At 47.7% G+C, this 17,029-nt stretch overlaps 1 protein-coding gene across 7 annotated transcripts in view; it reads left to right on the top strand.

Annotated features, from left to right (window-relative positions):
• Positions 1 to 17,029, top strand: part of Cacna1c (calcium voltage-gated channel subunit alpha1 C) — a 562,276-nt gene that overhangs the window by 442,200 nt on the left and 103,047 nt on the right. For all 7 annotated transcript variants that reach the window (XM_026788226.1, XM_026788225.1, XM_013352952.2 and 4 more), the window contains 3 exons: positions 4,075 to 4,235; positions 5,171 to 5,396; positions 16,521 to 16,728. In XM_026788226.1, coding sequence (XP_026644027.1) covers positions 4,075 to 4,235; positions 5,171 to 5,396; positions 16,521 to 16,728 — 595 coding nt within the window. The remainder of the gene's footprint in view (positions 1 to 4,074; positions 4,236 to 5,170; positions 5,397 to 16,520; positions 16,729 to 17,029) is intronic.

Below are 17,029 nucleotides of genomic sequence, written 5' to 3'. Positions count from 1 at the left end.
TGAACAGTGTTTAATACTATGGGTCTGTAACAAAATAGAAGAAGTGGCCCCTGCCTCTTGGGGATCTGATTATCTCAGTAAAGAATCAGGGGCCATGCATTAAAGTTAACTGCTTATACCAGGCAATGGAAGGCCTCTACTGGGAGAAACTTCTCTGGGTGCCTCCATGGCTGCACAAGATGTGATTTGGGGACACCACTGCAGAGTTCCTCAGCATGTAGCGTGTTCATGTACCCTGCTGTACCCTGGCTGAGCTTTGTGCTGAGAAGGACTGAGCCTGTTAGCAGTTGATACCTTGTCCATAGCAAGTGGTGTTAAATACACAAGCAAAATGTGTAAAGCAGACAGGCTCTGCGGGGATGCCGGGGCTGGAAGAGCAGAAAGTCCACTGCAGAGAAGCTGGGGTTTGAGTTGAACCCTAAAGATGAACAGGACCGAGAGGATAGGACTAGAAGGTGAAAGCCTTCATCGTTGGAAGCGTGTTTTGTGTTTATAAAAAGAGTGCGATCCCTGTGGTGGGGGTGGGGTGAAGAGAAGATGAGCCGAGGGAGAGCGAGCAGAGCACAGTGCTGCAGACAGTTAAGTACAGTAGACACAGTCACTTCCATCCTTCTCCCCTGCTTCTGTGCTTCTAGAGTAAATGGCTTCCAGCTACTGCAAAGAGAACATGGATAGCAGGCAAATTTCTCCTCCCTGTTTTATCATTTAATATCCTCTGTGCATATGTAAACACATAAATAAATTTACACATTCTAATAAACTATTACATCTATTATGTAGTAGGAAGTGTTGCCAGGAAACCAGCTGTCAAGCAAAGCTACATTTGAAGAGTAGGAGATGTACAATTATCTTTAAATACTTTCCCTGGATAGTAATTACTCCCATCCCCACCACAACCCCAAATCCATGTGATCCTCCAAATCGGCTCTGTGCAGTAGCACCCACATCTGACAGAGCTGGCCAAGAGCAGTTCTAGACCCATGTGCTAGGCCTGACTTTACAACAACCCGTGTTCACTACTGTAAACGAGAGAGGGATGGTCAGGGTAAATTCTCAGTCAGTTTCTACCTACTGTAAAAGCCACCTTTGTGGTCTGTATGGCAACTATCAGTGGTCTCTGCAGTACGGGATTGGGTCTATTTTAAAACATATCTTTGCAATTAAAATATGTTTTTTAAATTATCCTATAATATTATTGATCATAGGAAGAAGTAGAGATGTGTTCTGATAACACAGGACTATGCAATACCAAGCTCAGGCAAATACAAAAGGCTGTCTTTCATTGCAACCACCTGGGACTCATTGTCCCAGCCCCTTGTCCCTCTCCACATCTCCCCCATCTCCACACTTGCATGTGGCACGAATAGATGTTTCAAGCACCCTGAAGGGCACTTACAGATTAATGTCTGGCTTGCATGGTGCATAGTGAACTCCCCAAAGCACCCACTAAGCTGAGTGTCTCCTGCAAAGATGGGGCATCCGGTGAAGGAGAGATCATGCCAGAACACTGAGGCTGATCTATCTGTCCTTCCGCTTGCAGGAAGACCAAATCATAGACGCCTTGATAGTTTTCAGGGAAGAGTCCAAGTTCTTAGATTGCCCCTGGTTCTCCCATTCTCACTGGAGAATTCAGCTAAACCTTGGTAACAGGATTTTCCAAGGAACAACAGGGACAAAAATGGCAGTGTTAGAGACATAGATGAAGACAAGCTGCCCAAAAAGGCAATGTGGGCAACTGGACATAACTATTCATATAGAGGTCTGTCTCCCCGGGACCACAGAATACAGTCTGTCCTTGGCATGAAGCGGGTGATGGTGAAAAAGGTCTCCCTTAAGGAATAGAGAGCTGAGTTTGGGACAATGTATGTAATATATACAGCCAGTCCCACTTCTAGCATGCTTGCCCTTACTGCTGTGTGATGCTGAGCACCAGCCATGATTCTTCACCTGATACACACGAGTACAACGCCACTACATTTTCTCTATGATTTCTCTCACCAGAGACTGCAGATATGGACTAATGACACTGACTTACTCAGAATGTGGAACTACAGGCCAATTTCATTGCCCTAAAATAGAAGCCTGATTTTTTTTGCATCCTGGCCCAGGACACACACACACACACACACACACACACACACACACACACTAAGGATTTTATTCAAGCATGTCTTACTACTTCTTCTGAATCATGCTATGATATTTTCATTCTACCTCTTTTTCAGTGTCAATCGTGGCCTATCAGATAGTGTTCCAGTCACTCCTGGGCTGCAGAATGGGGTTTGCAGATCTGCTGCAAGCAGGTCCTGCATGCTTGCTTAGAGGCCTAGACTGGAAGTTACCACATGTAGAGTGCAGGCCCCTGCGACTGCTGCACCAGGGAGTCCTTGTCACTTCCTCCTGCCTCTTTTACCACCTGAGCTGAGGCTCTGCATGCCTAGGGGTCTTTCTGCATACCTGCCCACCACCACCCTGCACCATTGCCCTTCTTCCAACACCCTCCCTTCCCAGAGTACTCCTGTCTGGCTTTTGGTTGGTTGTGGGTGTCACACCCCCAGAACACCAGGCAGGCATGTTGGTGCCCCTCTGAGTATCTTTCTCTCCTCTTGAATTCCAGTCTCCTGTTGCCTCTGCTTCCAGTCTGCTATGTCCTCGCTGTCCTTTGTGACACGAATAACATTTTCCTTACATCATCACTAATCCAGACAGCTGGAGCTGTCCCCTGGGTTCCACCTTGATCTAGAAGCTCACCAGGTGTTTGTATCGGTTGGTGTCTGGTATTCTGAAGTAAAATCTGATCGTGTGAGCCTTCCTATGGTGGGTCTTGGCCTGGCTGTCTGTGGTCTTACTCTTCACGCTTCTCCATTGCATTCCAGGCAGCTCTTAAACACATCATCCTGAGTCCCCAACAGCGCTGTGTGTTGTGCAAGGGAACCCCTCTATCGCAGAGTCATAAAATGGGGATGTCTCCTTGGGAGCCCCAGCTTAATGGCTCTCAACCATGGTTATACGTTAGAACTAGCTGGGGGAGGATCAAAAGGGCCAGGGCTATCTTTGGGGTGTTTGAATGTACTCAGCACCTAATCAATCAGTTTTCAATCAGATTGCTTAGCTGCTGAGGTGAGGTACCAGGGGAAGGGGTGGCTGGGTGGTTGTTGGAAGTTTCCCAAGCCATTCTGAACATAGCCACACCTGATAACCACTGACAGAGTCCTTGATCAGGAGCGCTGGGGAATGTTATGTGAGTCTAGCTGAGCTTCGGGGTTTGGTGTATGCATGGGCAGGGGGTGTACCCATTTTTCTAAAGAGAAAATCTAAACTTCATTGAGTTCTCAAAAGATATCCTAGGACCCCGTGAGTGTAAAGGACCCCTGGTGTAAATCAGCCTCTTCCTCTGTACAGCAGGAGGGGCGGGGCTAGGCAGAGCATCACCCTGCCTCAGCTCTATCTGCTCTAGTGTGCTGGACAATGAACCTCAGTGGCCCTTAGATTCCTCCTCAGTATCAGGATAACACAAGCTTGACTTAAAGGCTTTTGGAGAAGCCCTACGACGTTCCTAAAATACCAAGCCCACAGAAGGCTTTAGTCACTGCCACCAGCACGGTGACTAATTCCCCCTATACTTGCCACACTATTTCTGATAATGCCATTAAAGTAAATTAAAAATAGCTGGAAACTCCTTTATCTTCCAGTACCCGAGATTGCAACCAAGGCTTGTGCGTGCTTGGCTTTACCACTGAGGTATATCCCCAGATGCGAAAATAAAAACAGTCCCACTGGTTGGGCAACTTCAACTTCGAGCCAGATGGCTTATATGGCATTTTATGCATGTTTACAAGAAGCCTGTGAAATTGTCCCTGTTCTTATTTCTAACTGAAGCTTAGAGATGGAGAATAGACAGACCCGAGGCCACATAGATAGCTAACCCGTGGAGCCCACTTAGACCACGGCACCACCAGGTTGTGTAGCAAGGCCAATCCAGGGACAGGTGAGATGACACCTCATGAGCTTTGGGTTGGCAGGAAGTCTGGATCTCCCAACCAACCCCGTCTTTCCCTCCTTGCCCTTTTCCAGCCGCTACTGGCGCAGGTGGAATAGATTCTGCAGAAGGAAGTGCCGCGCGGCAGTTAAGTCCAACGTCTTCTACTGGCTCGTGATCTTCCTGGTGTTCCTCAACACGCTCACCATTGCCTCTGAGCACTACAACCAGCCCCACTGGCTCACGGAAGTGCAAGGTGGGCAGCCCCTGGCTTTGTACTGTTCACGCTTGCCAGCCGAGCTCCGGGTCCTGAGGAGAGATGAGTTATTGGTGGGAGGTTGACAGACAAGCAGCCGGTGACTACAGCTTGACTGGTGCCATGCTGGAAAGTCCTAGGGCCTGGAAGTTTGCAAGCCCCGGATTAAAATTCAGGCCCTTGTTATAAACAGATGTAGCCCTTCAAGTCCTGATGTGCCTCTCGCCCTCCCCTGCAGCCATGGTCATCACTGAGTCCCAGTAACAGGACAGCTTATCTGACTGTTTCAGACCCTCGGCTGCCAGCTTCCCAGAAGCCATTTTCAGTCTCTCTGGCCTTACTATAGCTCCAGGTAGCTTTCCCCAGACCGTAACGAGAAGCAGAGCCTAGACAAGGGACAGTAGCCCCAGAGGTTATCTAAGACCCCTTGTCGTGCCTGGACCCCTGTGAAGAAATCCATAACCCATGCCTAAGCGTCTCTGTGGAGTGAGGCAGATACGGCTCAGGCTATGGGGATCCTGGGAAGAGACCATCTCAAGGTAACAAGGGACAGGGCAGACAGCCTACTCTCAGCTTTGGCTACTGACTCGGACGAGTCACTGGCCCTTCTGCACCTCCTGTTTCCTCTCTAAAGATTGGGTTTAATAGAAACAGCACCGTGCCTCTCGAGTTTCTCTGGGGATTAAGGATGACAACATATGCTAAGCCTCTAATGTGTGGTGGATGTTCGGTGCATGGTTATAATGTCGGAAACTGGACCTAATTGTTCTTTCAGAAGTATCTGGGAGAGGTCTCCTGGGAAGGGAGGGAAAGGAGGGATGGGGAGTAGGCCTTTTTCTCCAGCTGTGACAGTAACTGTTTTATGTTTTCCCTCCTCTTCCTCTTTGCTCCTCTCGGCTCCTTGCTTGAATCCCACCCCTGACCTACACTGCCAGACACAGCCAACAAGGCCCTCCTGGCTCTCTTCACTGCGGAAATGCTCCTGAAGATGTACAGCCTGGGGCTGCAGGCCTACTTTGTGTCCCTCTTCAACCGCTTCGACTGCTTCATCGTGTGTGGGGGCATCCTAGAGACCATCCTGGTGGAGACCAAGATCATGTCTCCCTTGGGCATCTCTGTGCTGAGATGCGTGCGCCTGCTCAGGATCTTCAAGATCACCAGGTGTGTGGCTGCTCGCTTCCCTTTGGGCAGGGGACTCAGAAGGCTACTGGAAGGCCAGGGAGGATGGCCTGGATGCGGGAAGAGCTGCAGGTTCTGGAATGGTCTAGTAGTCTCTGACTGTCTGCAACAAGGGGAGTTGTGGTTCATGTGCCAATCAGAAATGCCCTTAGCTGCAGACTGCTGTCATTCAGCTTGGTTGCATTTGTTCTGCTGTGTGACTAGGAGTACAGAGGTAGATAACCAGGTGGCTTTAGGAAAACATCAGGGACTTGGTCACCTCCTGTCCTTGGCTTATAGGGTCTAAAATGGCTTCTGGGCATTGAGGTCTCATCAATTCTCTGGAAAAGCAGAAAAGGGTCTGCTTCTTTGCTCCCCCAGATCTCAAGCAGACCCATTGTTAGAGATGCTATTCAAAACCAAACAAGGCAACAAACATCAAATGTGAGGGAAGACATGGAAAGCTGGGGACCCTGGCACTCTTGGGGTGTATTTGTGGCTTCTCTCAATGCTGTAACCAAATGTCTGGCAAGGGCATCTTAAAAAAATAAGGCTTTAGTTTGGCCCGGGGTCCATCAGGTGGGAAGATGTGGCACCCAGAGTGTGGGGTGGCCTGGCACAGTGCAACTGCAGTCAGGAGGCACAGCAGGACGGGATGGATGCTGTGCTCAGCTCGTTTCCTCCTTAATCTGCTCTGTAACTCCAGTGTGTAAAATGGTACTGCCCACATTCAAGATGCTCCCCACTCAGTTAAACCTCTTTGCAACAAAACCTCATAGATATACCCAGAGGTTTGTATCCTAAGTCGTTCTAAATTTCCCCAAGTTGACAGTCAAGGTTAACAGACTTGTGGTAGAAATGGGCAATGAATGGTCCAGCTACTGTGAAATACAGAGCTGCCATTTCTCAGCTGACTAACAGTAGAATTACCGAGTGCTCCAAAACTTTACTTCTGGGTATTTACACACAGCATTAAAAGCCAGGTCCTGAAGTGATGTTTAGAATGGCGTCATTTACAAGAGCCAGAATGCAGAAGTGTCTGAAGCGTCGGGAGAATGGATGGAAAATAGCATTTACATCCCACTAAACACTTCTAAGCTTTTAAAGGACAGTTTTTATGCCTGGTACCACATGGATGAACTTTGGGGACATTGTGCTGAGTGCAGTAAGCCAGTCACAAAAGACAAATGCTGTTTGATTGCGCTTATTTGAAGTTCTCAGTCATAACATCAGAATCACAGGGGCTGAAAACAGGACAGTGACTTAAGGGCAAAGGGCAGGGAGCAAAGGTGGCTGCCATTTAAAGACCAGAGCTTCAGCTCTAGAAGATGTCAAGAATCCTAGAAATGGCCGGGCGGTGGTGGCGCATGCCTTTAATCCCAGCACTCGGGAGGCAGAGGCAGGCGGGTCTCTGGGAGTTCGAGGCCAGCCTGGTCTACAAGAGCTAGTTCCGGGATGGGCACCAAAGCTACAGAGAAACCCTGTCTCGAAAAAAAAAAAACAAAACAAAAAAAAAAGAATCCTAGAAATGGATCCTGCACACTATTAATGTATTTAATATCCTTGAACTGTAAGCTTAAAAGAGGGTGAGGTAGAAATTGTAGATTTTATGTGTTTTAATACAATGAAAATGTTGGGGATAATGGACCGCTGAGATGGCTCAGTGGGGCAAAAGTGCTTACCGCCGAGTCTGACACCCTGAGTTCAGTCCCTGAGACCCACATGGCAGAGGAGAGCACTGGCTCTAACTTCCATACATGTGTACTTGCTCTCTCTAAATAAGCCAAGTTCAAACGTGAGGGGCAATAAGACTGTTCAGCGTGTCAAAGCCTACCCCCAGGTCTGAAGCCGAGTCGAGCCTTGTAAACCACGTGACGGAGGAAGAGGAGCAACGCTGGCAGGTTGTCCTCTGACTTCCACATGTTTTCCTTCCTCACCACAAAACAAGTAAATACGTATAATTTTTTTAAATGGAAAAAAAATCTCTTCCAGAAATCTCATCAAAGAGTTTTCTGGTCTCATTGGCTGTTCTTGTTATTAGGAAAAGCTGAGAAATGGGTCTCTCTGACAGGCATGGGTTGCTATAGATGCACAGAGATGGCCAACTCTGAGTCAAGATGGTAGGAATTATATCTCAGGGGGCTTTGGTCTGGTCTGGCCACACACACACACACACACACACACACACACACACACACACACACGTCTGTCCATCGGCCCATCCACAGACTGTTCATTCTCACTGCAGGGCAGGCAGAGACTCAGGAGGAGGGAATAGCAGGAGTACAGGGAGTGAGTGCCAGCCTGTCCAGGTCAGGGAAATTGATTTCACCCTGGCCTGGTAAAATCAATTTGCGGTCTGACATCATCATTTAAAAACTATTTTATTAAGATTTAACTTTTCACTTCTCTGTGTCTTTAGAACATTATCATCACTCCCCAAAGAAACTTCATACACGTTTCTCCCCCAATCCTGACTCCATGCTAGCCCTAGGTAGCCACTCCTCAGTGTTTGGATTTGTCTATTATGACAAACATCCTGAGGAAGAAATCTGGGATACAACAGTGTATTGTGGACAGTGCTACATTGAATGTAATAGTAAACAATGTGATTATTTGTGTCTAGCTTTCTTCACTTAGCTTAGTGTCTTTAGGGTATATCCAGGTTTTAGTGTGGATCAGAACTTCCGCCTATTCTTGGTGAAGAGGATCCCACTGCACAGTTATCCCGCACACCATGGTCATTCCTCTGTGGTGGGCATTGAGTTGTGCTACCTTAGAATGCCTATGTTAACGTTTGTATTCCAAGTTTTTACAGAGATGTATAATTTTCATTTCTTTTGGATATATATCTAGGAATGCAACCTCTGGGTTATTCAATAAACCCTTTATAAGATTTTGAGAAATGATAAAATTTTTTTAGAGAGGTCAGACTATTTTACATTCTCGCCAGTGATGTACAATTTAAGGGTTCCAGTTTCTCCGCTACTCATACAAACTGTTCTCTCTTTGTTTGTTTAGTATGGTTTTTTTTTTTGGTTTATTTGAGGTTTTTTATTTTTTACCTATTTTATTCTTAAATGACAGATGGTAGTTTACATATTTATGGAGCACATCATCTTACTTTAAATACTTATGTCTTTCTGCCAAAAAAAAAAAAGCATTCAAAATCCTCTCTACGAAATATTTTGAAATGTTCAGTTCACTGTTATTGGCAGTTGTTCTGTTCTGTGTTAGGGACATCGGAGGTGACTGTACCTTCCACTACCGTGCTGTGATCTGTCCTTCCCTGGCGTTCCCTCTCTGCCCTGGCTGCTACCTCAATGTTCTATGTGTCTTTGAGGTGGGTGTTTTAGGCCCCACCTACAAGTGAACCTCATGGCACTTTCTCCTGTGCCGGACAGACTGTAACATCCTCCAGCTCCCTCCACAATGCAGCAAATGACAGAGTTTTAGTCTTCCTTGTTTTGACCATCGCTTTCAATAAAAGAATGAGATTGACTGGAAAAACACCCGAGGGCCTCACAACCCCATGAACGTCATTTCATAAAAGCCCCGGTTGTCAGTGTAATACATATGTGTGAAGTGAGATGTGGTCAACTTCAAAAATGTATTTAAGGGCGGTAGCTGGAGGGAGTCTTTCAACCCTCCTCCAGTTAGAAGTCCCCAGATCCCTTCGTAATCTGCTTTGTGGGCAATCTCTGGAAATAAGAGCATCAGACTGCTCACTTGGATTGTGTTGCAGACTTGTGTTTCCAGGTCAAGGACAAGCACGTCACAGCTCACACAGGGTGTTTCTCTGAGTGAGTCACCAGGCGCGGTGAAGCGTCCTAGCTGTCACTATCCTTGATGCAGTTTTCTGAACAGCCATCTGAATGCACAGTGTCGTTGAGACTCCAGTGAGAGGCACATGTCTTCAAGTTCAGGGCTGGCATCAGGGCCTTTTGTCTGCAGTCCAGTCAGCTCTGTTACTGTTCTTAGAGAAGGACAGTGAGGTCATGAGACCTCACGCGTGGACCAGGAGGTCTGGATGTTTTGAGAGGCAGGGCTCTCCATGAGTTCTCTAAGGATCTCAGCAGCTTAAAACCCACAGAAACTGCTGTTAAAGTGCATGACCAGAGGAAGACTCTGGGAGTTATCCTCCGGGAGATCTGAGAAGGAGAAATACACTTGCTTAACAGAAGACCCACACACGAATGTCCCATCGCCAAGCTCGGCTGGCAGGTTCACAGGGCCAACACCCAACCCATATTCTAAGCATTTCAGGTCTGAGGTTGGAGACAGGTTCTCAGGAAGCAGGAGTTTCCCCAGCAGGCGACACGCTGCAGAGATAGCCTGTCTTTTATTCCCTTCCAGCTGTGCACATGTGAACATCTGAACGTATGCCTTTCCAGATGATTTGGGGCTTGAAGAAGAAGCCTCCGCTTAGACAATGGAGTTATTCTGCTCCTGGACTTTTTTAGGCCCGCAAATGCTGTTCTGTCTTCTTGCGTGGGGCTCTAGGATGCCCTCTGGTCAAAGCAATTTTTAAAGAGTTGTTTCTTGTCAGTATTTTCACAGTGAGAATACACGAAATAGTTAAGAGAGAATCAATGGGCGATCACTCCAAGATCGTATAACGATATCTAGCAGTGAAGTTCCTTTCCTAAATAAAACTGGAAAACAAAACAAAATCCATACCTCAAACATGGGCCATGTGAGAATTATTTAAGAGGCAGCGAAAACTTGTAAGTTAAAAATAGTGTTTATCAGACCTCAGGAAAACCAAATATGGTGACCAGTTGTCTAATAAGAGTCAGTATGAACACAGTTCGCTAAGTCCTATCTTGAGACTTGAACAACGATACAGCCTGCCCCGTTGGCTCTGCAGCTCGCTGGGATCCAGAGGATGCTCTGAGACAGACCCGCCCTTCACTGTCTTTAGTGTGATACCTAAGCAGTGCGACCTTGGGCAAATGGCCTAACTCTATACCCAGTCATCTCATCTGGAATCAGCCCTCTTCCCATCCTTTGAGGTTATTAGGCTGAGATGCTCTACGGGATATCAGCATCAGGACCACCCTCTCGAACACACAGTGTGCCGTAGTGCTTGTCAGCATCTATTGCACTAATGTTTCTATTGAGCTTGTTATAAACCAAAATACTCTTGTTGTCACCTGTTCCTCCCCTGCAGCTGCCTCCCTCGCTCTCGAATATGCCATTAGATCGACTTTAGAAGACACACCCACCCTAAAACATGACCACTAATGGGGTCCTCAAAGCCCCATGTGATCTTCACGTCCTTATCCAGAGTCTTGCCCAACCCCCCACTGGACCCCCAGTCCTCCTGGCTTTCTTTACCACCTTCTAAAGCAGAGGCTCAGGAGTTTATGGAACCTCTCACCCCCTTTAAGGCCACCAGTAAACAGGAATCTGGTATTTGTGACGTTCCCAAGCTAGAGTCTATAGAGAAGATGCCCAGACCAAAGAGCCACATGCTGTCCTGGTGGGGGGAAGGGAAGTTACTTCCTGGGGTGGTAACTGTCGCCTATAGGAGCTTAAGAAGATGCTCTAAAGATTATTTGAATGCGCCTCCTCTCAGACTCCATCACGTTTATGATGTTGGGGGTCAGTTAGGTAATGCCCAGTACCTCTGGTCTAGAAACTCAAAGAAGCACCTTCCCAAAGCCATCCCAACGTCAAGAGCAGGCAGTCGTGGTATCTTGACCAAGTCTTATTCTCCATGCAGGATGGAGAAGACAGAGGAACTAGCAGGAACTGTGCCTTGGCCCAAACTGTCCTAGCCCCTAAGCAAGACAGTCTAGAATTCCTTATGGCTCCTTCTGACCAACCACACACCACGCTATGCTCCTGTCATACAAATACTCCCAGAGTCTGCTGCATATGCTGTATATTCAAGGACGAGGCTCAAGTTCACTGCTGTTTTGGTTCAAGGATGGCCATGCTGGGGTCCCTTGGCAAGTCCAAAGAGAGGGAAGAGAGAGATTGTGCTTGCTCACTGTATATATTCTGGCCCCCACATTGCTTTGCTTGATTCTCATCCTTTTTTCTGTTCTTCTGTCACAAAGCACCGTAGTACACAAGCTTACTGTGTGAAAATCCATTTGCGAATGCTTCCAGCAATAGATAACTTGCCACCAAAACCAAGAGAACATTTCCTCAGTTTGGCTTAAGATTGGTTGGCAGGGGTACCTTCAGTGATGCCCCTCTCTGGAACAGAAGAATAGGGTGGGGCACCGTGAAGCATCCTCAACAGTTAATCCTGTTGTTTCTACCACCTTTTATTTATAGCAAAAGGGCTGGTTGACACCAGCATGAAGGTAAAGGGCTGGCCCCAAGTTCTTTGAAGCGAAAGATTTCTGAACTGAAAGGTTCTGGAAAGTCTCAGATCATTAAAGAAGAGAAAGGAGAATTCTACAGAGGTCCAGGTCCCGAAGCAGATGTACAGAGGGAAAAGAGACGGCGACCAAGTGTCCCTGAACAGAGGGTGTTGAGTCAACCCAGGAGACTGCGGGCGGGGGCCAAGGCTAGCAATAAAGAACAAGTGGTCACCGGTCAGTGAGTGAAGAAAACATAAAGGCCAGTGAGGCCAAGCAGAAGGGAGAGGGGAAGGAAGGGGAGAGTTAGGTAGACCGGAACTTGGCCAGGTCAGACTCCCTCAAGTGCACCACAGTTCAGGAAAAGAACAATGAGCCGGTGGATAGGGACCCGGAGGCAGAAACACAGACTGGAGAGGGAGGTGCAGTAGAAGAAGCATGAGTGTCCAGTGATGGGCAGAGGCCCTGGAGGTCCCAGCTGTGTGTGGACCCCTGTTCTGACCCCAGATGTTTAGGTCTCCCAGGTTTTCTATGAGGTCTAAATATTTGTTGGAGACCTAAGTATTTGTTCTCCGAAAGTCTGTTGGTGTGTGAGGTATGTGGTTCGTGCTTTTGGTCAGTTAGGATAAAAGCTGATGTCGTTAAGCCTGAAGGCCGAGCTCCAGTTAGCTTCCTGAAAAGGGCAGCGGTTCAGGGTGGGGACCATGGGCCTGTGTTCAGCAGTCACGACCCTGAGATGGGGACTGAGAGGGTTTGCAGGCCCAGGGGCATCACCTATATTGCCAGTGCTACTGACTGAGACCTGCAGCTCTCACCATATTGCCCATGGTGTCAGCTCTGGCATGCTGGGATCACACAGCCAGCTCCCTAACCTCAGAACCACACTAGTGTTCTGTTTTTAAAAATCACATTTTAATTTATTTAATACAATACTTTATTCTTTGAGAATTTCATACATGTATCAAATGTATTTAGGTCATAATTACCTCCTTCTCCCCCAAACTCCTTCCACCCTTACCCCTGCTCCACCTTACAACATGCCCCCATCGCTGTACCCTTCCATCCTCACCCCTGCTCCTACTTTACAACATGCTCCCATCTCTGTAACCTTCCATCCTCACCCCTGCTCCACCTTACAACATGCTCCCATCTCTGTAACCTTCCATCCTCACCCCTGCTCCTACTTTACAACATGTACACAAAAGCAAACACATGCCTGTGGGCGCACTGTCTGTCCCTCAGGTAAGAACAAATTGTTACATTCATAGTAAAAATCATTCATTCATTCAGTAAACTACTCATTGATCACCTTCTGAGGGCCAGGCACACTTAAGAGAAGAAGAGCTGGCCAGATAGCTGAGAGAAGTTTTAGTGAAGGTCCGGTGACGATGCTGTGCCAGAGGCCTTGAGCCAGAACAATGGCTCATTGCAATGAGCCATTTTGGGGTTGGGCTGATTGGAAAAGGATATACTACATGACAAACAGCCGCTCCCGATGCCACTAGAACAAATGAAGAGCTGTTGGAAAGATGGATGAAGGAGATAGTTTTCATTTGTTTATTTGCTTTTGTTTTTAATTAATTTGGCTGCAGGGGCGAGGGGCAGATACAGAGGGATTGGGGCACGTGATGTTAATTTCCCAAAACATCAATAAGGAATTTTTTTTATTTAAAGAGAAAGAGAGAATAAAGGAACCAAACAGCACATGTGACTCCCTTCCCCCAAGGACCTCAATTCTGGTAGGGAAAAGAAACACTAAGCCAAGAAATAGACATTTGTCTGGTGGTGATATTTCCTTTAAAAATAGAATGAGCTGCTGTCAAATGGCTCACTGATTGAAGTTCTCGCTGTGCAGGCCTGACGGTCTGAGTTCAGTCACAGAACCATGTAGAGGTAGGACAGGATGCCTGCAGAAAGTTACCCTCTGACCTCCACAGGTGTACTGTGGTTCACTTACACACACACACACACACACACACACACACACACACACACACACACACCACAATAATACTAATTTTAAGAGATAATGTAGAACAAGGGACTAAAGCCGAGGTCAGGGACGCTTGCTCTGAGATCAGAGACCCAGGACCTAAAGGAGGTGTCCCATACTTTCCTCTGGGAAGGAGCTGAGTAGGCTGTTGATGGAAGAGGACCTGTTTGCAGAGCATCAAGACTCATGCGACCGGAGTGAAAGAGGACGAGCATAGGAGCCAGGAAGTTCAGGGTTTTCTTTCTTTCTTTCTTTCTTTCTTTCTTTCTTTCTTTCTTTCTTTCTTTCTTTCTTCTTTTAGTTTTTCTAGACAGGGTTTCTCTGTAGCTTTGGAGCCTGTCCTGTAACTAGTTCTTGTAGACCAGGCTGGCCTCAGATTCACAGAGATCCACCTGCCTCTGCCTCCCGAGTGCTGGGATTAAAGGCATGCGCCACCACCACCCAGCTGGTTCAGGATTTTCTGCAAGGTATCATGAAGGGCGGTGGCTGGGAGTGGCTCCATTATGAAAGGCTCACTGTTCTGGTGTGGTGAATTGCTATGGGAAGCAGGAGGCTGGTGGCTAGGCCAAGGTGATGGACTCAGTGGGAGGTGGCCAAAGTCAAGATTTGTTTTGAAGATGGAACCTTGGGATTTACTACTGTGGGGTAAGGAAAGTACAGGTTGGTCCTGCTGTTCTTATCTCCTGACATAGGAGAAAGGTTGGCAGGAAACTTCACGACTCATGATGTGATACGCCTTCCTAGCTACCTGAAGCCCAGACTAACCAGGATAGCACTTGGATTCGGGCATGCGGGCCATATTGGAGAAAAGGGCTATGCTTTAGCTGGTGTTTCCCCTTGGCCAGCCTGTTGATCTCTGTCTGGCTCTCAGATGGGTTCTGCTTTGCCATGTGCTCCAGTCCTTTGCCATAGACTCCACTTCCCTAGAGCTTCAGGCCTCACGAGACCCTGGGTCAAGAAAGTCCTCTGTCCTGTCTTGTTTCTTCAGCATCTTCACCTGGTCTCCATAGTGACTTATCCTCTGGAGTCCAGAGCTTCTGTGGCTGACTCCTTTGAGTGACCCCATGACTCCCAGATATAGCTAACTCTCAGTTCAACCCCAGGATGCTAGTCTCCTCAGCCCCGCGTACTTCACGACTTCCCTTGACCATTATGACCTTCCATGACAGTTGAACTCAGTCTCCATGCAGACACCCTCCACTTTGTATGACTGGACATTTAATATGCTCTAAAGTTGCTGGTTTCTGAATACCAGTGTGTTGAGAGGCCCTGCACTGACTGCCTGTAAATCACTCAAGCCCCAGCATCAGAGAGTGTGACCTCATGGTTCCCAGGGGACCTGAGAAGACACTTTTAGGACATGGCTAATATCTGAGCAGCTTCTGCTCTCCGGTAGGTTTGGAGGAGCTGTTTCAAGTATAATAGGGAAAGGTGTTCCAAACCCAAATCTTTCTCTGATTTCTTGCGTTAAGCAGATCAGCACCAACTCTGACCAATAGGGACTCCAGGGAGCCGCTTGCACATCAGGGGTTTTCAGAGCCACCAATCCTAGCCTGTAAGAACTGACACAGAGAAGCTGTGAGACCGAGGAAGGTGAGGGACAAAGATTATGGTTACATGCAGTTCAGTTCAGTGACTTGCTGATGAATGGGTAGTCTGGAGGTGCAGACAGGCCAATTGGATCCTACAATTTGACTCAGAAAAAAATAGTTTTTGATGAGTTTCTAGATTAGGACAAAAGTTATTGCATTATCACCATAATGGTCCTATTGGCTTAGTAAGGTATCAAAGAGTCAGGGGCCTCTCCGGAGCCAGGTCTGATTGCAAAGCCCTGCATGCCATCCTAATAGTCTTATCTCTGTAGTTTACTGCCAAAGTATGCAAGAAAAAGAAACAGCAAGGGTTAGCCTGGGGTAATTGCAGTAGATAGGACTCAAGATGGTCGTGTGACGTTGAACCAGTAATCTGGGCTGTGGGTGGGAGCTCTGCTGCCAGAATGGGTTACTCCAGTGGGCTCTTGAAGAAAGGCTTATTCCCTCTGATCACTGAGCTAATAAGCTGTAAACAGAGGCCCAGAGGACTCCCTGGAGGGCTCCCTGGAGCATGCTTGCCTGGAGCTTTCCCCAGTAGAGTGATGAGTTAGCTGTAATCTAAAATTATCAAAATCCTGTGGGTTCTTATTGAAACTGTAGCTCTCTGGGCTCAGATACAGGGTCAGAATTTCCAAAGGAATGACCTTTAAAAACAGACCACCGTGACAGGGAGGTCGGGGCCATCGCTAAGCTCTTTCTCACTCTTTGCTGTGTGTAGCACCGTTCCCATCTCCCCAGGTAGCTGCCGCTGCAATCTGCTCAGACTGGCATTCTGGGCAAGGGGAGTGTGTTTTCTCTGTTAAAAAGCAGAAATGTCCATGGTAATTATAAACTTAAATTAGCTGTGTGACAGACTGGGCAGCCTTGAGAAGAGGGAGGAAATTATCTTCCAGGTTACCTAATGACTGTACACACCCCTGCTATCTCCATTTCTTTCCAGGCAGGAAGGCGGAAAGGGAGGGGGCATAATGACTTTTCCCAGGGCATCAGCAGCTGGCAGAGTGGGTGGGAATGTCTGGCCTCTGAGCCCTCTCTCCTTACTGATGCTGAATTTATAGCTCTGCATCCTAATTGTGAGTCCATTCACACCGCTACCCAACCAGGGAAAGGAAATGGGGGCAATATCAGGGAATGGAGTTTTGTGGCAGAGCCAGCAGGGGTACACAGGTGAAGGCTGGTGGAGGGCAGCCAAGGACGGGCAGCTGAACTCCCTGTCTGTCCCCAGGTACTGGAACTCCTTGAGCAACCTCGTGGCGTCCTTGCTGAACTCAGTGCGCTCCATCGCCTCCTTGCTGCTGCTCCTCTTCCTCTTCATCATCATCTTCTCCCTCCTGGGGATGCAGCTGTTTGGAGGGAAGTTCAACTTTGATGAGATGCAGACCCGCAGGAGCACCTTCGATAACTTCCCTCAGTCACTGCTCACTGTGTTCCAGGTACGAACTCGCTGCTGCCATTCGCACTGGGAGGGGAGTTCAGCCAAGTGGGAGGTGGGCAAGAAGAAGCCTTGAAAAGGTGGGGCGGGAAAAGCAGGACCCTTTCTCTGGGCATGGTGCCAGCCTAGGTCATCCGCGGAAGGCATTTCTGTAGTGTCTTGTCTCTCAACCTTCCACGGAGCTGCATGTGGCTGGACTAACGATGCACCAATCTAATTGATCAGTTTAAAAATGTTTGTGTGGCCATGGCACCCATTAGTCAAAACAAACAAACCTGTATGAACACACCAAACAGAGAGGA

The sequence above is a fragment of the Microtus ochrogaster genome, unplaced genomic scaffold (assembly GCF_000317375.1).
Source record: "Microtus ochrogaster isolate Prairie Vole_2 unplaced genomic scaffold, MicOch1.0 UNK1, whole genome shotgun sequence".
In the NCBI taxonomy this organism is placed as follows: Eukaryota; Metazoa; Chordata; class Mammalia; order Rodentia; family Cricetidae; genus Microtus; species Microtus ochrogaster.
The sequence above is the reverse complement of the archived record's forward strand: the minus strand, read 5'-3'. Positions and strand labels throughout refer to the sequence as shown.